At 43.2% G+C, this 20,153-nt stretch overlaps 1 protein-coding gene across 6 annotated transcripts in view; it reads left to right on the top strand.

The window, feature by feature from the left end:
- The window catches only part of Camta1 (calmodulin binding transcription activator 1), an 811,989-nt gene that overhangs the window by 62,968 nt on the left and 728,868 nt on the right, over positions 1-20,153 (top strand). The window contains exons 4-6 of one of the 6 annotated variants that reach the window (XR_005285810.1): positions 7,803-7,886; positions 9,949-10,222; positions 18,254-19,884. The exons of 1 other annotated variant lie outside the window; for it this stretch is intronic. Coding sequence is in view for 1 of the 5 variants with exons in the window: in XM_038333571.1 (XP_038189499.1) it covers positions 7,803-7,811 (9 nt within the window). In the remaining 4 variants the exon portion in view is untranslated. Of the gene's footprint in view, positions 1-7,802; positions 8,092-9,948; positions 10,223-18,253; positions 19,885-20,153 lie in introns of those variants that run through there. 4 more of the 6 variants (XR_005285812.1, XR_005285811.1, XR_005285809.1 and 1 more) reach the window with 4 other exon arrangements.

Consider the following 20,153-nt stretch of genomic DNA (forward strand, 5'->3'; position numbering starts at 1 on the left):
GCTGTGAGTTCATATGAGCAGGTGTCCTGCTCTTTCCTTGCACTCATCTACTGTCTCTGGCTCTTACACTCTTTCTGCCCCTTCTTCAGTGATTTCTGAGCCTTTGGAGGAGGGAGTGCAGTATCCATATTCCATGTAGGGCTGAACACTTTAGTCGCTTATTCTCTGCACCTTGGCCAGTTGTGGGTCTCCATGTTGTTTGATCATCATCTACTTGTACAAAAGTATTTACTGATAAGGATTGAGAAATGACCTAAATCTATAGGTATAATCTTAAGTCATTAGGAGTTGGTTTAACACTCTTTTTCTAAAATTTTTTTTATATTTATTTATTTATTATGTACACGATATTCTGTCTGTGTGTCGTGCAGGCCAGAAGAGGGCACCAGACCTCATTACAGATGGTTGTGAGCCACCATGTGGTTGCTGGGAATTGAACTCAGGACCTTTGGAAGAGCAGGCAATGCTCTTAACCTCTGAGCCATCTCTCCAGCCCGGTTTAACACTCTTTTTAGCAGAATAATAACAGTATGTTCTCTCCTGGTGTCTATAATCTGTGTAGCCATAGATTGTTGGCCTAATATAGTTCCGGGTATGGATTTCATCTTGTGGAGTGGACATGAAATAAAATCAGAAGTGGTCAGTTACTCCTATAATGTTTACTCTGCTATTGTACCAGTGGCCATGTCTGACCAGGCCTGTCATTATTGGAGCTTGCCGAGTTCACAGCTCAGTAAGACTGATGATTACTTTTCTCCTTTGGCAGCATGCATAGCAGCATGGGAGCTAGCCAGGAGAGAGGATGCTTCCATGTCAGTACTAGCTTGGTACTTCTTTTTATATAATCACCTATGTGGTGTCTTCAGTAACAGAGTCTTGCCATCACGTTCTGGAAGGTAGCCAAGAGCTTTGGCAATATCCTGTATTGTTTGGGGATTTTTGGGTATCTCACTGACTACCCCTCCCCCCCAATGCCTAGTAGGGGCATTGTTGCCCAGTCATAGGATGTCCATTTTAACTCTTTATGTATGTGTATAGATAAATTTTAGGAAACTTCTACTGGTTTCCATAAGACTTTTTCAGAAAGTAGTTTTTATATTTCCCTCCCAGTTTCTCTCTTCTGCCTTGCCTTCCTCTCCTCCACTCCATTTCATACATAATTAATTCTCTTGGGTTTAACAACTTAAAGGCATATATTCAGGTACCTGAAAGCTTTGAAATCTTGATAGAGACGGACCACCAGTAAGCTATGCCACAGACTATCACATGCAAGTGTTTGCAGAGTTTGTGGACAACTCCTACCCTGTCTCTGCATGACCAAGCTCCTGCCGAGTGTAGGGTCTCTCCTCTTGTCTTGCTGCTGGAGCGCTGGCATTACAGACATGCACACCCACCTCTGATTTGTGCTTCTACATCTGCCTTTACATGGTTTCTTCAGATCTGAATTCAGGTCTTTATGCTTAAAACACAGGCATTTTACTTACTGAGTTTTCTCTATAGGCTTGGATTTTCTTTTAAACTTAAAATTTTAGCAGCTTTGCCACTTATAGTTGCCCCCTGAGGTCAATGTGTCTGTGAGGAAACTGGAGGATAGATTCAGCCAACCTGAGTCCGATTTCAAAGGGAGGGCTGTGGACTAACCAGACTCACCTGGGAGGCTTGCCAGATAGGCAGGCTCTTGAGTCACTTGTTTGGGGTTGAAAATCGCAGTCTCCTGCTGCTGTCCTGGAGAGACTGTTTATGGGTGATGGCTCAGATGGGAGCATCTCGCCCAGTGCGGAAAACAGGTGCTCACTGGTGTGTGTTGCTGAGAAGTCTACAAGCAAGGAGATTTTTTTTTTGTTGTTGTTATTTTTTGTTTGTTTGAGACAGGGTTTCTTTGTGTAACCTTGGCTTTCCTGGAACTAGCTCTGTAGACCAGGGTGTCCTTGAATTTACAGAAATCTGCCTGCCTCTGCCCCCCAGAGTGCTGGAATTAAAGGGGTGTGCCACCAGGTTTGTAAACAAAAAAATTGATAATGCTAGCAGTGGTGAACTTTATTTTTTCTTTCTTTTAAATTTGTTTTTTGGGAACTTACACATTTTTGTCAACCCTTACGCCAGTGGACAGCTAGAAAGAAGTGGGTCTTGGCTATGCTACTCAGTTTTATAAATGTGGTAAGCCAATCTAATTTTGAAAGTGGGGTGATTTCAGATGTGTAGCCAGTATGGGTAACCAGTACCAAGCATTTAAATACACAGTATCTGTGTGCGTTCTTATGTGTGAAAAGGGAGGATTCTCTTACCAACTCTGGTAATAGACAGACAAATAATAGGCAACAAAGAGCTCAGGAGCAGTGGCTTCCACAGTCTGCCTAGAATTTTGTTGACCTTCTCTGCATGGACAGTCCCAACATGACCTGGTTCCAAGAGTGCAGTGTGAGGCTAAATCCTTGTCCTGTGCTCCCACTTAGCATTCTTGTCCTTGCACAGCTTGCTTTATCGAGGAGCTGGCATGTGATAAATTATATAATCTTTAAGAGTAACTGGTTATTTAGAGAGTCTTATGTAGTCCCATCTAACCTGGAATTTGCTGTGTAACATAGCTGTGTATGACTTTGCATATCTAATCCTTCTACCTCTACTCTCTGAGTGCTGGAATTAAGACATATCACTACTGCACCCTGTTTATGTGCTTCTGGGGATCAAACCCAGGCTTTGGTGTCTGCTAGGCAAGCATATTAACAACTGGTTTATGTTTTGATTGAATTGATGATTGTGTTTGGTGTGGCTGTGTGTGTGTGTGTGTGTGTGTGTGTGAGAGAGAGAGAGAGAGAGAGAGAGAGAGAGAGAGAGAGAGAGAGAGAGAGAGAGAGAGAGAGAGAGAGAATGAATATGGGCACTTATCAGATCAGAGGACAACGTTGAGTATCTAGTCTTCTTGTTTGAGGCAGGGTTTTTGCTCAGTGCTTGGTAAGGGATGCTAGCTGAAGAGTTTCTGGGATCTTCCCATTTCTGCCCCATATCTTGTAGAATTACAGATGGGTGCAAACATTTGTCGCTTTATGTGGGTTCTGGGGAATCCAAATTTTGATTCTTAAACTGTGCGACAAGTGCTTTATCCATGGATCAATCTTTCTAACCCCCTCTATTTTTATTTTTAATTGATACATAGTAATTTCATATTTATGGGCTGCATTAAGATGTTTTAATTGGTTGGCATGCCTATTACTTGATGCATATGTGAATGTGTTTATGTTGAGAACATTCAGAAATTTTTCTTCTAGTTATTTTGAAATATATCATTGTTGTCAGCCAGCAACTCTTCAGTGTTAGAGAACATTAGCAGTTACTCCTTCTAGCCAGGCATGGTTGCTCATGTCTGTTGTGTTTCAGCATTTGGGAGGCTGAGGCATAGGATTGCCATGAGTTTGAAGCCAGCCTGGGCCAGCTTGAGCTACAAATGGTATGTGACCTTATCTGAAAATAATTAATGTTCACTGTCCCCTTTCCCCTTTCACATGTTTTATTCTTGGCCCCTCAGCCATCCTAGGTTCTGGTAATGACTGTTCTGATTCTGTGAGGTCGACTGTTTAGCTACTGCATGTGAGACCATGTGCTAATTGCACAGTGGTGTGTGTTCTGGCATGAATAGCCTCAGTGCCATGAGCCTGTGCACCCCTCAGAAGTCCTGTGGTTGCTATCACTATTCCTCCTTCCCATCCTCTTTAGCCTTTGTGGGATATTCTAAGCTACCAGAGGAAAAGGTTACATTCATTGTTGAAGGTTAATAGTTTGTCTTCTCTTCCTCCCTGTAACCGCCCCCCCCCCCCCGCCTTTGACTCTCCCCTTTCTTTTTAGTTCTTTGTTTTTCTTGCTCTAATTGTATAGTCCAGTTGGGCTCAGATCTCTAAATCCTCTTGCCACAGCCTGCCTAATTTGGGGGTTACAGGTGTGTGCTACCTCATCTCCTCACCCCCTTAAAATTATTATGGTGGGACTTGGGTAATACACTTCTTTAATCCCAGCTCTTGGGGGGCATAGGCAGGTGGATTTCTGTGAGTTTCAGGCTAGCCTGGTTTATATAGTGATTTCCAGGCTAGTGAGAGCTACATAGTGAGACCTTCTTTCAAAAAGAAAAGAAAAAAAAAAATGAAAAGAAAAGAAAGGAAGAAAGAAATATATATATATATATATATATATATATATATATATAGTAGGAATGCTGTGGTTGTAGGTGTGGGATGTTCTATCATGTGTCTTAGTTCATCTTAGAGACAAGTAACGAAGGTTGGTATTCTGAACATTTGGAAAACCACAAGACATGATGGTGGTTGGCAAAGGAAAGGAATTGCACCTCATCTTGGGTCAAACATTGGGACTGCCAACAGGGTTGCCTGGGACACAAGGACTACAAACACGGGGCCTGGGACTCAGGGAGTACAAACATTTGGGTCTGTGAACACGGGGACTGAAAACGTGAAAACTAAACACTTGTTTTTCTGGTGTTGGAGTGGATTGCATTTCTGCCATGTCGGACAAACAAACATAGAGCATACCATGAAGTGGTAATAGAAGTATAGCCTTTGCTTAGCTAAAAAGCTGGATCTAGCTCAAGTATATTTGATGCTCTACGTATGGCATGAGGGAACTTATGCATTTGTATTTATGGATTAAAAATAATTTGCCCATCATCTTAATCAGCTTTTAGCTGAATATCTCTTTAATCAGTACACATTCCTGCAAAGCTTAGTATCTGCTGGAGAAAGTATTGCATAACAGCACTAATAGCCATTTTGTGAAAAACCAGAAAAATGTCTAAGGTCCTGTCTTGATGGGCTTCTTCAGTTCTGCGGTGCCTTCCCTCATGCTGAATCTTGTGACTTTTTTGTTGTGGATTTCTTCCTAGTTCTTCCTTACTTGTTACATCAGAAGTTAGCCTCTAAGGGAAACATGGCAGCACCTCTTTCCTCTCACAGGCCTTTGCTCTGTCTGAGAAGGGAGCCAGTTCCTCTTGCTTGTAGATTTGTTGAGAAAAGGAATTAAATTTGTCCATGTGTCCCAGACAGTCTGCTGTGAGAGTCCCTGGAGAATTCTGCTGGGAGCAGGTGGATATATTCAGATCAAGGATATGCAGAAGGATCTGGAGGCTGGCTAGGGGTTTTGAGCATTTACTGTTTAATTCTATTATTAGTTGTGGAAAGAGATAAACTGTATGTAACTTTGTAAAGTTTCCCTGAGGTGGTCTAGAGCTCTGTTCCCGTCTGGTAGAACATTCCCCTTGGTTCCTCAGCTGAGAGCTTATTCCAGTCTGTGGCAACATCTGCGTATTCTGTGTTACTTTAATGAGAACTTTGTCACTAACTGACTGTGGCTATAGTGAAGGCAAGGGAGGCTTCTGAAGAAGAAAAGGAAGATGGGTAATTTTGGTTTATGAGACCTGAAAATGGTCTAGAAGCCGGAAAGTTCTATAGGGAAAACACATTGGCTCCAGTTAGGACTAGAGTTAGCGCCCTGGATGAAGATTGTAGCTACCCAGGCCCTGAACCTCCTAGAGCTCGGGTCCAGAATAATGGTTTTAGGTCAGGTAGGTGTCCACAGACCTGCTGTCTGGACACTGCTGAAGGCACCCATGCTGACCTCAGCAGGTGCAGTGGTCTCAGCTGCTGTCCACATAGTGGGCTCCTGTGTGGGTCTTTGCTGACAGTGGTAGAGTGTGTACTTTCCTTCCTGAGTGCTGTTCTAGGGACTTGTTAGCACCATAATAAATTCTAGCCTACCTTCTCCCCAACCAGAAGTCACTGGCTAAATTCCTAATTGATTGTTACTTTAAAAATCAGTTGGACTGTTGTCCCCATAGGTACAGTTGAATTCAGAGGCTGTCTGTCAGAACTGCCATGTGTGTAGGCAGGGAATATGAATCCACCCCCATGGAAAGTCAGGACATGCTAGGGAACAGCTGACAACTTGAAGGTTGCATTAGCTTTGGATGGTTTATGTCTGACACTTCTGGCAGGACTGATGAATTGGCAAAAATTTGGTGAACTGTTTCTATAAGCTGTGGAATTTTAAGAATGATTTAGAAGACTTTTAAAAGGCATTAAGAAGTCGTCTTATTGTTAAGAGATTATGAATATATGTTTGGTCAAGACATATTGTATATATAGTTCTTGGTCTGAACAGGTCTGGAGCTTATTTTTAATATAAAATGTTTTAGGAAAACCAAGCTCAAGTTAATGCCACACTGCTGGCTTCTTGTCTTTTGTTACAAACATGCTGAAATGGTCTCAATAATGATGCTACTAAAGCACTGTATGCATTGTTTTGATGGGGTATTGATTCCTTTTGCAGTGTTCAACATTGCCTGCATGCCTCCCAGCAGCAAATATGTATGTGCCAGACTGTGTGAGATGAGGGCTCCAAAAATGAAATGTTAGTTTACTTTTCATAGCTGTGCAACTAATGAAAGGGAAAGCCGTGGCTTTAGAGATGTGGCCTTAAGCACTAACACACTCAATCCAGTGCATGATGATCTGCAGTTACTTTAACAAAACCTAATCAGAGGGAACAAAAGCTGGCATTCATAGGATTATTTTATTTATTGATTGCCATAAGCCACTAGAAGAAATATCTTACTTCTTTTAATAAATCCTTCTGGACACTTGTCTATATTTTAATATATAAGTATTTGGGGATGTGATTTTTAACAAGGTTAACTCAAGTGTTGGATGTGACGGCGTGAAACTAAGGTGGGAGAAGGAAAGGGGTGCTAAGATGGTAACCAAACCAAGCTCCTTCCGCCAGCTGCTCTTCACCTGCCTCAGGTGGCAGGCCACTGTGCACAGGACTTCTTAGACGCACACACTGCTCAGCATAAGGAGCCTGGATCCCGAATCAGGGAACAACCTGCTTAGGATTAGTTCTCAGACTAAAGACAGTAAGGATGATTGTCCCGTGTTGGTCATTTACCAGGAAATGAGCATTTACTGTCACCGTTTGCTTCTTGTTGTTGCTGTCAGTAAGTGCCATAACCTGGTGGTAGTTACATTTCAAACAAAGGTTGCACCCTCCTGCTCTTTGTGGGAACATAAGTTAGTTTGTTAATGAAGGTGAGTAAGTGTAACATTGTTGGGAAACAAAGCCTGTCAGATCCCTCTTTCCTGCATGGTTTGTCCTCAAGGCAGGCTCCTCTTAACTGTATGATTCCAGGAGAGACAGCAAGTTGTTACTTTGCTTGAAATGTCCTTCCCTTATTCAGTGAGAGTTGAATGTGAGAACAGACTTAATAGGTATAGTTACACAGTTTATTTTATCATGTATCACTTTATTGCTGTCTTCTAGAACATTGTTATACTAAATGTTCCAATAATGGGAATTTTATGCAGCTACTTCAAATGAAAGAAATTTGCAAAAACTCAATTTTGGAACTCATTCCTTGAGGAGAGGTGGCGGGGGTGGGGGGACGACACCAACTCACCATGCTGTGACCAAATTAGATTTCTGATATGTTGGCAACTTATCAAACACTGTCATTTCCAGAAAACAGGGTATGGATTCCAACTGAAATGAAATGCCAGCACTTCCCAGCCACTTTCAATTGGAAATATTGGAGGTTTTAATATGATGGATTAAATATTTGTAATTTTTTTTGTAATTTTTTTTTTGGTTGGTAACAGATGATTAAAATTTGGTTTTGTACCTGAATGAAAATGGCTCTCCATGGAATCAGGGAAGACTGTTCAATTGCAGGGGGAGCTTCGAGAGCTTGATTGTTGATTCTGGGAGATGCTAGTTGTACTTACTGGAGCTCCTTTGTTTTGCAGAGATCATGATGCAGCCGCCCTTTTGGATTTCTTTTTAATAATGTGTGACCCTTCACCTTTGATCCCCTGACCTGCATTACCTTGGTAACCATTTCATTTTTTAATTTAATTTCATTTTTTAATTTTGGTGTACAAGCTGTAACATTTCATCTCTCCAAGTGCAGCACACTGATTTCCTCAAGTAGAGATTCTCCTTTGAGTGATAAAATTGCAAAATGCTGTCTTCATTTTCTGTATTGAAATTCATTTTGGTTTTTAAGAATAAAGTATAATCTGTGTTTTCATCCTTTTAAAATTTAAGTTTAATGAGTGCATTTCCCCATGTGGGGTATTTCCTTTTATGTCCATATTTTGCTATGAATTAGCTGATGTTGACATATAATTCACATATACATACCCAGGCTGCCTGAAGCCTCCCTTCCCTTTTTACCCCCTTCCATGCACACTCATGCTCACATCTGTCTTTGCCCACACCGTCTTCACATTTACTACATAGCTTTGTTGCTGCCTTCCCCTCAAACACAGCAGCAGTTTAAATCTGGTAGTCTCGTAAATGCCATGTTTTGCATCATCAGATTATATTTTGCATTCTCAAGTTTTATGGAGAGAAAATGTTTAAATGTTTTATTTCATTAAAAGTATAGAAGAATACAGTTCTATCATCCAATTTCACCTTTATCCATCCTTGATAATCTACTTCTTTTAAACATAAGAGAAAGCAACGGTTGATATTACCCACAATGTTTTTGTCTTTGCCAAAATCTGGTCAGTTCTGGTGGACCCTATACCAGATTAATTTATGCTGTTGGCTATTACAGTTTTTTTTCTTCAAATTAGTACATTGGTTTTTTTTTGTTTTTGTTGTTTGTATTTGTCTTAAAAACAAAACAGAACAAATTCCAAAACCATATTAAATTCTTTGAACTGGTGATAAATATCACCCCCAAAATCACATGTAATTTCTTAGCATGATCCAGTAAAATATAGATTACTTTTAGTATCTCATTATTTTATTCTTTAATGTTTAATGCTGATATTTCAATTTCACACAGCTGAAACATCTAGGTGAACATTGAAGTAGATTTAAATCCTTTCCAAGCTTTATGTCTATGAACATTTATATCATTCATTAAAATCACAGAGTATAAGGAGCTGCTCATTGGTGACCAGAACAACTGTGTTCTCCTGCATTACTTGGAGCTTCCAAGTTTGCTTTTGCCACATACTTGCAAAGCTGCCTCTGGCCTACTGAGTTTCTGGTCACAGAATTGCAGAGCACTGGAGTTGAGGAATAGAAAGGACTCCTGTGACTATGAAGCCCCGTGACTGTCCCTGTCCTGGGGTTGGGGGCTGAACCTTGACTGCTCAGGTGACTTTTAATAATGCTTTTGTCATAATGCATTGTGCACCTATGCGCAGGAGTATTTTTCTCCTCCATTTCATTTGTGTCCTTTGTTTGTCCTGGGTGCCATGTCCTTCAGCAGCGGAGGAATGGTACTAGACGTAGAGTTCATGGACTCTGAGTGTCAGGAGATGGTGGCTGTCGACTCCTCTCCTCAACTGCCTGATGGCACCCGAGGGAGTCACAAGCACCCTGTTGACAGAGTTGGCTCTTTAGAGTCCAGTACTTTATTCATAAATTTAGTAGGAATCCAGGACACATTAGTAGATGGAGAAGTGAAATGTTTTGTCATTGTGATTCAATAAATTAGATTTTTCCTTAAAGCTGCCTGCTTAGTACATTTTTAAGATAACCTATTTTTTCTCAGAGAGCTAGTAACTGAATACACTGACTGCTTATTTTAGATGAACAAAAATAGTTTTTAATTAGAATTTAGGACTTGTAGTAAGTTGTAAGACCCACAGATATTGCTCATGTAATTTTGATTCACTGAAAGAATCTTGCCTGAGAGCGAGAAAGTCTGTTCTGGACTACTCGGGTCTTGGACGTGCTGTCAGCCCCAGTTAAAGCAGTTAACCCAAACTAAAAAGCTCAAACAGAGACTTCAGAAGACAGGAGTGTGATTTGAAACAGTGACTTAGGAGGTTGGCTGTCCAGGTAGGCGTTTGTAAGCCGTGTTCTTGCTGCTTCCATTGTAATATGTGTGAAATGCAGATACTGTATGTCTCCCACTTGCTTTTTTAGGGTTGTTGAGAGGATAAATGAAACACTGAGAACTCAGAAGAAAGGTGCTTTTGAAACTCAACCTCATCCTATGGCTGTGCCAAGAGGCAGTGGTAGTGAACCCCCGTGGTGAAGGGCCAGGACCATGGCTGTGGAGCCAGGCTGCTGAGGTTCGAATCCCACCTTGGCCTCTTGCAAGTGTTCTGACTACAGCACTTTACCTAGCTGCCCTATTGCTGAGTTTACTTCCTCTTTAAATGGGGTGACAGTAATAACACCCACTCACAGGATCATGGTGAGTCCTAGCAGAGTCGATGTGTGTGAGGTCTGTAGAGTAGCACTAAGTGCAGTGTGACCAGATCTGCATGCCATGAGTAGTGCATGCACCTCCAGCAAAGGAAGCTCTAGCTTTTCCTCCCTCAGTCGTTTAACACTGACTTAGAGGCCCTTGGATGCCTAGAGAGGACCACAGAGTGTGTGGTAAGTAAGACGTGCAGGAGACAGAAACTCCGACAGAGCTCCACGGCCACCTAGGCTCACAGCCAGAAAATCCAGCCTCTAGGAGTTGCCTTACCTGCTGCTGCTGCTGCTGCTGCTACTATAACTCCCCCCCCCTCCCTGGATTTTTTTTTTTTTTTAAGTTTTTTTTGTTTACCTAATTTTGACTTTGGAGAGGAAAGAGACTGAAGAGAAAGTCATCGCTTGCCTGATTAGCTGGACTCACCCTTCACGCTACCATGGTAAACCCTGCAGCTAGCTTATGGGGAGTCAGGGTGTTGAGCTGCCTAGTGTTTCCCTCAGGTGCAGGAGGTTTCAGTGTCCTCTTGAGTAAAGGGGAAATGATCTCACTGACACCGCGTGTGCAAGGATTTATATCAGGTGTTCTTCTCAGTGACTTTTACACATTTTAATCATCCATCATATTCACCCAGGAGGTAGGGAGTCCTGCATGAGCACACTGATTTTAGGTAGGTGTAGTGCATTTGTTATGCTATATTCACTGTCTCTGGGCTACTTTGCGTAAGACAGTTCTGCCATTTGACTGCAGGAATCAGCCATGTGCGTTCTCTTCCCTCAGTCATCAGACAGAGACATAATAGTACTAAGCTCAGTAAGACGTGACTGATAACAGTGGCTTCTTTAGTCCTGGCTATGGATCTGGAGCCCCTTGCATAGTTAAAAACTTGCATCAATGGCCCACTCCATGGTTCAGATCTTTTTCTAACTGAGAACCATTGGTCAACAGGGTTCAGAAATCCTGGAAGTTTGTTTTGTAAACAAGGAAAAGAGCAGGTAAATAATTTGTACACATATAAATGTGTCTTTCTGGAATGTGTGGGCCAGTGCTGTCACTTTCAGAGCAGATCACACTGCAAACCAAAGTGGGTCTTCTCGGGCTGACTTAGTGTTCAGCCAACACCAGCCAGTACCTACAGCTCCAGCCATTGTTGTGCACGACTGTCCTGAGTGAGAATTGGCCATCACAAATCCAGGCTGTGCTTAAGTTATGAGGTCCAGGAAATAGAGTGCTCTTGATTTATTTCTGGTGTGTGATTTAAAAGCAGAAAACTGACAGAAAGCAACATGGAGAAAAGGTTTGTTTCAGCTCGGATTTCCCATCGCTGTGGGGAAGTCACAGCAGAGCTTGAGACAGCTGGTCACATCACATTCTCACTGGAGCAAAGAACCACAGACACATATGTACTTAAGCTAACTTTCTGTGCTCACAGAATCAGGGAGTGGAGCTCCCCACCTGGAGTTCGGGTCTTTCCATATCAATTAAGGCAATCAACAGAATCCCTGGCAGATATGCCTACAAGACAACCTAGTTTAGACAGTCCCACATTGAACATTCTCCCAGGTACTAAGTTGTATCAGAAATTAGAACTAAGTACCACAGGGCCTTTTCTGCTTTCCCATTCTGTAACCTTTCTTCTTTTCTTTCATCTCTTGTACATTGTTTTCCTTTCTCTTTTCTTCCTCTCTAGCTCTGACACTCTCACCCATATCCCTGTCAACACAGTGTAATATGCTTACAAACCTAAGGGGCCTACCACATAGTAGGTGTTCAGATGGACTTTTAAATTTGTCCTGGTATCTGTGTTTTGGAGTAGGTGCCACCCTACTGAGCATTGTTAGGCTTCATCTATCCTGGTTTGGTTCATCTTGAGGACTTAGTAATTTTGCCATATGGGCATTAGTAGGCTGAGACATGCTAGGCTTTTCTCAGTCACCAAGCAGTGCAGGTTAGGCACTAGAATGGGCTGGGGTTGTCTTGGAGAGACTTCTTACCTTGGGCCTCTACATGGCTGCCGTGTAAGCTTTTAAACTGTAAGGTAGGTGATACGTGTGGCGAACCCCTTGATTTTGGTGATGAGAAATCTGCTCCTGAGAGGAAAAGGCTTCAGACCCTGTCACACCAATCCTGTGTAAGGGTGGAACAGCAAACTTGGCAGTACAGAAGCTTGCCCTTAACTACCTACCTCCAGGAGTGTTGGTGGGGTCGTCAGAGTAATCTCCTTCCCTCCACAAGAGCCAGTGTTATAAGGTTAAGGTGATTCTGAGGAGATAGAGGCCTCAGTGTGAGTCTCCAGATCTATGCAGTGCGGCTTGGGTGTCACTTGGTGGCCTTTGCCCTTGTGGCTTCTGTGGAGACTAAGGAAAAGACAGTGGAGGTGTAAAAAGTGCTCTGTCATTCCCCATGAAGGTCTGCCCAAGCCAAAGGGAATTGATGAAGAAGATGACATTAGAATTGCTGTCAGGCAGGATGTCATGGAATCAGCACCCTGTAGTTCTAGTCTCCAGTTTCTCCGACAAAGTGATGGCCATGGTTCCATGGAAGTGGCTCAGCCTTCACTTCTGGGCTTTTTCCTGGCTCCTGTGCTGATTTTGTTTCTTAATCCTTCATCTTCCCAGAGATAGTGCCAAGAGGATAGGGCGAGAAACAGGTGAAATTTTTGGCTCAAATCTGTCTCTGGGTCTCCCCTGCTGGGCTCTGGCCACTTAGGCCTCTGGCACATGCTCTCGCACATAGTAGACACTCAGCGAATGCTCACTCTTCATTTCACAGTAGCTCAGGTAATTAAGAGCAGGAGCTGAAAGACTGCACGTATCTGTGCAGAGATATATCTGCAATTAAAGTTTTAATTAAAGAAATACCAGACCAGGCAGATGGTTCTTATCCCCGCATCCTGTAAACCTCAGAGCTGTGTCTTCTGGATCTTGCAGACAAAGGCAAGAACAGCAGCCTCCATAGTGGTACCAAAGGGGAGAGGGAGTTTCACTAGCTGGCCGTAATCTAATTTTGGTAGCGCTCTATGGATGGCACATCTGGGGGTAATCATTGCAGTCTGATATGGAAAGACAATACATCAAAGGTATGTCCTGACCAAAGCTTTTAAGCCTCAAGTCAAGGGCATTACCGCAGCCCAGCTGGTAGATCACAAGGTGTGTGGTTTTGTGCAGGGTTACAAAAGCTGACAGAGTGTTATTTAGGATCATCAGCTAAATACGGTTGAAAGTAGAGCAGCAGCATCCTGATGCTTCAGGTGTTGCCACTGTACAGCAGTGCAGATTGAGAGTGACTTGTGCCTGCCTGCCTCACAGTAGTCCTTCACTGTGTTGCAGTGACCTTAGTGGTCAATCAAGTGCAGAATTTAAAAAACACAATGACCACAAGAACTAACAGAAAAGACCTCTCTAGACCTTACCATTTTTCAAGACCTCCCAGTGATCTCCAGCCTCTATTTTTTATTCCCATCACCATCAGCAGGAAGCTGGAGCAGTGCAGGGAAGCAGTCAAGCCATGCATGGGGTGCGTGACATCTATGTCACTATGACCTCCTGGGCCTCTGCTCCCAGGTTTCATTTATTCGGTCAGGCAGACAAGGTTGAAGGCATTCAGGGCAGGTGTGGCAGTTCTACAACACTGCACCAGTGCCTTCTTTGCCATGTTCAGCATCACCAGTCTTGAAGACACCCTTGTGTCTTTCACAGGGAGCAATTAGGTCAGAGGTTAGGAGCCAAGTCCGTCCTTTGCTGAGCACTGGGTCACTTCCCTTTCTCCATCCCTTCTATATGGCTTTTAAAGGCAACCAATCTTTCCCAGAAAGAGCCTGTATTATTCCAGGATGGTAGATCTTGGAACTAATTTAATCTATCAATACCATCTGTAAACCAAGGCTCAGTTATCCTGGGAGGAATACATGTGTGTAGGTGTGAGACAGGCCAGATCAAAGGGACCTGGTACGTCTTATGAGCAACGTCTGTCTCAGGGCTGCTTAGAGATTCAGCTGCCTCTGCTTGGGCTTGGGAGACTTCAGTGTTTGGTGAGCTGTTCTGTGGTCTTAGCTCAGGGGAAAGTGCTTTGAATGGTTTTTCGTGGTGGTATCCAGAAAATGCCACATGATCCGGATGCAGGGTAGTGCTAGTGATTTCAGTAAGCAGTATACATGTGCAAATTTGAACATGGTAGACTGAAATCTATTTTTTTTTGTGTGTCATTTGTTTTGAGACCTGAACTTTTTTTGGGGGGGGGGGTGTAACTTTTTAGCAAATAGTCTGAGACTGTAGGAGGTTTCTAACTTGTGAAATTAAACTCTGCTGCTCAGAAAGTGGTGTATATGACTTGTTTCAAGGTAGCAAGGAGACTGTTTATCCAGGGAGGCACAGCATCTACAAAACTACCCAGAATGACATGTTTTTTTTTTTTTTTTTGAGGGAGTGGGGAGTCTCACTTTGTAGTCTAAGGTGATCTTATCCTTGTATACATGCACCTGCTTAAGCCTCCTGAGTGTTGGAATTACAGGCATGAGCCAAGTACCAAGACCAGTGCCTACTCTTTCTGGTGTAGATTGGAAGAAAACTTTCATGCCCTCCTCAAAACTCCAAAGTCCCAATGTCCAGTATATTTATTCCTTTGTTCTTGTAAGCTGCCATCAGATGTCGTGTGGGGCTGTCTGGGTGCATGGAGTGAGAGCAGGAACAAGCCACACCTTCCTCTTACAGAACAACAAGGAACAAATATCAAGTGCCAGTAACTTGAGGGTTTATATGTGCCAGTTCCATGTATTAACTCACGGAGCTCCTCAGAACACAGGATAGTAGATCCCTCTTTGTTCCCAAATCCACAGATGAAGAAATCAGTTACCACAAAACAGCTTGTTTCACCTCACTTGAGTAAGTGGTGCTGGTGCTATTGACATTCCATCCTAGCCTTTCTGACTCTAGATTTTGTGTTAATGAAGGTGTCTGACCAGTTCATTTCTAATAATTAGTGGTAGCAGGTGGAGCACTGAGGTGAACTTTGTCAAGGCCCCAGAGTCTGAGAGTGCTCTTGTGCACCCTCTTTCAGGTTTGACTTGAGCAGGTATCTAACTCCCTTTTGATAATATGAAGGATGTGACAGTGAATGAACCATGTAGATGTCTGGAGTGAAAGCATTCCAAGTAGGCAGGACAGCCAAAAGCAGAGGCCCCAAGATGTGTGCAGGGCTGACAACAGAGAAGAGACTAGGAGGACAGATAGAGGCTGATGGTGCTGTCCAGAGAGTAAACGAGAGCCACAGGACAGGGCAGGTACCAGTAGTAGCATCCTGGGAGTTTCTGTTGGTCACTGGTAAAGCTTTGTTTATTGAAACAAGTAGTCCAGGCTGGCCTGCAGCTTGCTATATAGCTCCAGGCTGGCCTCAAGGGAGCTGGTTTTAAAAGGTCAGAATGAAATGAGCCTTAATAGATGGCACTCTCTTTCACCCAGTAGTGTATTGTGACGTACGTGAACATGTACCACAAAGGTTGTTAGGATATAGTGTTGTTTGAATACAGTCTTTGAAGTTGGTGTGTTATTGTGTACTTTAGGCACACCTCATTCTAGTAGGGGCACGTTTCAGGTGATCAGGGAGTTCATGGCTGCCACACTGGTCAGTGAAGCTCTGCAGATGACCATGGAAGTGCAGTCCAGTTTCAGAGGACAATGAAGCTCAGGTTCATGAAAAGTTGGGTGGGTGGGCCTGAAACTACCTGGCTCCTAGTTCTAGGTTGTAAGGCAGGAGAGGTGACTCAGGTGTTGAGGATTCCTGTTTTAAAAAGCCATGGAGGTGAGTTGGAGTGTCTGTGGATCTGAGGGCTATTCTTCCTCATTGAAGCCCCAGGATCAGAGCAGGAGTTCTCATAGGAGTCCCAGAGCATGGGCCATCACTTCTACTTCTGTAGGATCGTCTTCACCTTGCAGCTTTCTGATGCCCTCTGTCTGCTTTATTCAGGCAAGGAGTAACTAATAAAGGTGTTGCCCCTGTGAATGTTTCAGACAGTTTATTTCCATGTATCTTTAGATGCTGATCTTTATTTTGGCATAATCCTCAAATCCTTCAAATTCTGTTAGTAATACTTAGCTCAACAATCTTGAAGGTGTTTGAATCTCCACAGAAGCCAACTTTTAGTAGCTTCAGGGCATTTCTGTGTGGTACAGACAGCAGTGTGCACACTCTCCTGTCCTCTTGATAAAGCCCAGGTCATCACTTTGCCATGCAACTTAACCACTATATTGTTTATTTCTGCACACACACAAACCAGTGTGTGTATATGTGTGGGTTGGCTTTGACCACGTTGAGCCTTTGATAATAAAAGTCAATTCAATGTGAAAACTGTTTTTAGCCTTAAAGACTGGGGAAAGGTAAGATAGTTTGCAGGGACAGATATTGGCTCACTTCTGCTGGACTCTCTTTTCATGAAAACTATTAATACATACTTAATCTGAGTCCCAAGAGAACACAAGATGGTGCTCTGATTCAATCCTCTTAACAAGTCTAAGTTTGCTTTAGGGTCCCTTTTGTTATTTTTCTGTACAATATTAAGGTTAACTAGGTCTGGAGGCAGAGGCAGGTAGATTTCTGTCAGTTTGAGGCCACTCTGGTCTACAGAGCAAGTTCCAGGACAGCCAAGACTATACAGAGAAACCCTGTCTCGAAAAAATCAACAACAACAAGATTAACCAGGAATTCATTTCAAGATGTAAGCACCGGTATTTAGGAAGCTATTTTGAGTCCTGTGTATTGTGGGATTTTTTTTTAATATCAACTGGTATCAGAAGAGAGTGAGGGATCCAACTGGTCTGTAGCCTATCAGAACCCAAGCTGTTGGTTGAGAACTTTTTCCTGCCTAAATCTATTCTTGTATTTAAGGGGGTGGGGAGCTCAATAAATACGTTTTAGAAACAATGAAACTGACTCCTACTTAAGCACTCTCAGACTCTATCCTAATGAGAACATCTGAGGAGAAGGGCATGAATACCAAGAGTCAGCTGGAAATTAAGGTATTAGGTGAACTTTAATGTTTGGCTTCACTGCCAGTTGTTAGAGTGTTTTGCCTACAAACTGACTCATCCCTTCATACACAAATCCTGATGAGCAGTGGATCTCAGTGGGTCTCAGCGACAGAAGGGTTGTCTGTTACGTCACTTGTGAGCCACAGCACAGGCCATGGGAGATGGCCAGAGGCTTAGCTTTGAAGGCAGTGTTAGCACAATTACTTCCCTGGTGTGCATGGAATTGTAGTCTCATTAAAAGTGAAGGTCAGTTTGTCCAGACTAGGAAAGTGAATTTTGATCTTTGCCCACTGTTTTTAATTTAGATCTGGGTTACTAGAGTTCTGAGAGGTGGGGGTGGGGGGAGAAAGGAGTAAGAAAAGAAATCCAAGATATAACATTTAAATTTGTGACGTATTTATTTTGAAAATTTGTTGCTGAACCTTAAGGCTTGACTAATATCACCCAAAAGTAATGTTTGGTTTTCCTTAGGCAGGTGTCTGCCCATTCCTTGTCTTCATCAGAGAGTCCACATACACACCTAAAACCAAACCCACAGCTCCGACCCATTACACTGTGCCCCCGCCCAGCTATACCTTGCTTGCCTCTTGACCCCTCCCTACACCCTGTAACACTTCTGCTCTACCCTCTGTTCCCTGCACCAGCTCAACCCGTCTCAGATTCTAGAGGCCAGCTTCTCACAAACCCTTCTTTTGAGATTTGTTTGGTGCCATTAACTCCAGCTAGCTGTTCTTATGGGGTGGTACCCCTGTATCTATGTGAAGGCCCTTGGTACAGTGAATTGTCACTATCTCTTTCCTCAGTGAGTTAGGAGCTCTCTGGGAGCTGGTGCTAGGCCTCTTTATTTCTGTTTCTTTGGAGCACAGCCTAGCACTAGTGTGTGGTGTGAGTGAGTGAACCAGGGTGGGTGGGGGAGAAGTGATAGTGGGGTAAGGCACACTCAGGTCAAAGGGCAGACCGAACTGATTGGAGAAGAGAAGAGTAAATGCTGTTTTTGTTTATGCAGGTCTTAAAATTATGGTAGCAGAAAGCAAAGGTGCAGAGAGCAATGGAAACAAGTCAGAAGCTGCTGTCTGATTCCAGAGATGTTCACAATCTATGACATGTGGTTTATGTTGGAATCTTCAGTTTATCCTGATATCTCAAGTTGCTAATTTAGGGGAATAAGTCATGAGGACTTTGACCTGTAGATCCTCTTCACGATATAACCCTTTGTTGTTGTATTCTAAGCCCATGAAGCATTGAGCATAGCCTGGTGCTGTGGGCCTTTTACTCCCCCTTAAGCCTTGAGCTACAGTCCTGCTTACATTGTGCTAATCTGAGGCCTGGGAGGCAGCCAGGCACCTTCCACTCCATGTGCTCCCCCTGCTGCCTGCCTGCCCCTCATCCTGCCCCCTGCAGCTCCTGAGCTAGGGAGGTAGAGACTTCTGAGGTTTCTTTTCTGTGGCTTTGTGCTTTGGGATAGTTTCAGGGCTACAGTGGAAGTCACTGGCAGCTCCTTAAGATCTTACATTGATTCGGAAGTGTCCTTGACTTCCTGGGAAACTAGCCTGTGGTGACCAGTTAGAAGTGCTAGGAGTTGAGTCAGCCTTCTCAGTGCTGGGTGGCACAGACAGACTCTAGCAAGGCAACCTCTCGAAGTATTGTCTGTTCCATCAATATGTACTTAGACACATTAATCTGACTTAGAGAACTGATTGTAACTAATGGCTCCCCTGGGATGCGTGTCAGAAAAAAAACAAAAACCAAAGAAGTGTGCTGAATATGCAGAGTAAGTAAAAAAAAATAAAATCCTTGTAAAAATAGTGTTAATTGAATTTGGACCTTGATCATCTTTGAGCTTTCGATTCTTAATTTGGTTCTTTAAACAGTCTGTCTCAGAGCCTAATAAGAGTTATACTGTGACATTGCCAAAAAGACATTTTATACAGGACCCAGTTTTGAATTATCTTTGGGAAATAGGTCATGTGGGGTAGAGACATATGTACAAATAAACACTCATAAGTGTGTTTAAAATATTCTTCAGTTGTCCTTTACTCACATGTTCCTCGCTCTGCCTCTGGAAGTGGGGCACATTTTCTTCAGTTAAAAACAGAAATAGAAGCGACGGTCTTGACCCATTTTACACCTGTTTATTTCAGGCTCTCACCACACACTTGTTCATGGGCGCAGCAAGAAGAGGGACCCACAGAGCTGGAGCCGTGAGGGCTGGCACATTGGGAGGAAGCTGGCAGAGCACATAGGGAGAGCTTTCCGTCCTGCCAGCTTCATATCTGCTTCAAGACAGTTGTATCAGTGAATTCATTTCACTTTAAACCCCGTTTATATGAGTTGAATCTTACTAAAAATGAAATGAGTCAAGTGCTACTCTGCTCCATGCAGCGTGCCTGTGAGAGAGCACAGCAGCCCTTCTCTCTAGGGAGTAGCCTGCACTGTGTAGTACTCCCTGGTTCCAGTGTCTCTTCGGCCCCCAAAACTTCCCTTTTCTTACTACCATTCACCCAGCAATAACCTGTTTATGTGTTGATTACTGCCTCCCAAAAGAATGGAAGCTCCATGAGAGCAGGGCCTGTGTGTTGTCTCTGTCTCCAGCACACAGGACAGCGCCTGGCATATCAATAAATGCGGTTCAGTGAACTAGTGGGTCACTGGTGTTGCGTCATTTCTCATTCTTCTCTTTTGATTTACTGTTTATGTACTTTATGTATTTATGTATGCCTTTCAGAATGGTAACATAAATAGGAAGTTTTGTTTTGCAGCTAGTTCAGGGAGATACAAGAAGCAGAGTATCTGAGATGGTGGGATTAGGAATTGTTGAGCCACTGTGTTGTGGTGTTCATGCTGCCTGAGTAGCAACCAACAGAGGGGATGTGAGTCGCTTCCCTGGCATGTAGCATCACCACCAT

This window comes from Arvicola amphibius, chromosome 6, assembly GCF_903992535.2.
Source record: "Arvicola amphibius chromosome 6, mArvAmp1.2, whole genome shotgun sequence".
Lineage (NCBI taxonomy): Eukaryota > Metazoa > Chordata > Mammalia > Rodentia > Cricetidae > Arvicola > Arvicola amphibius.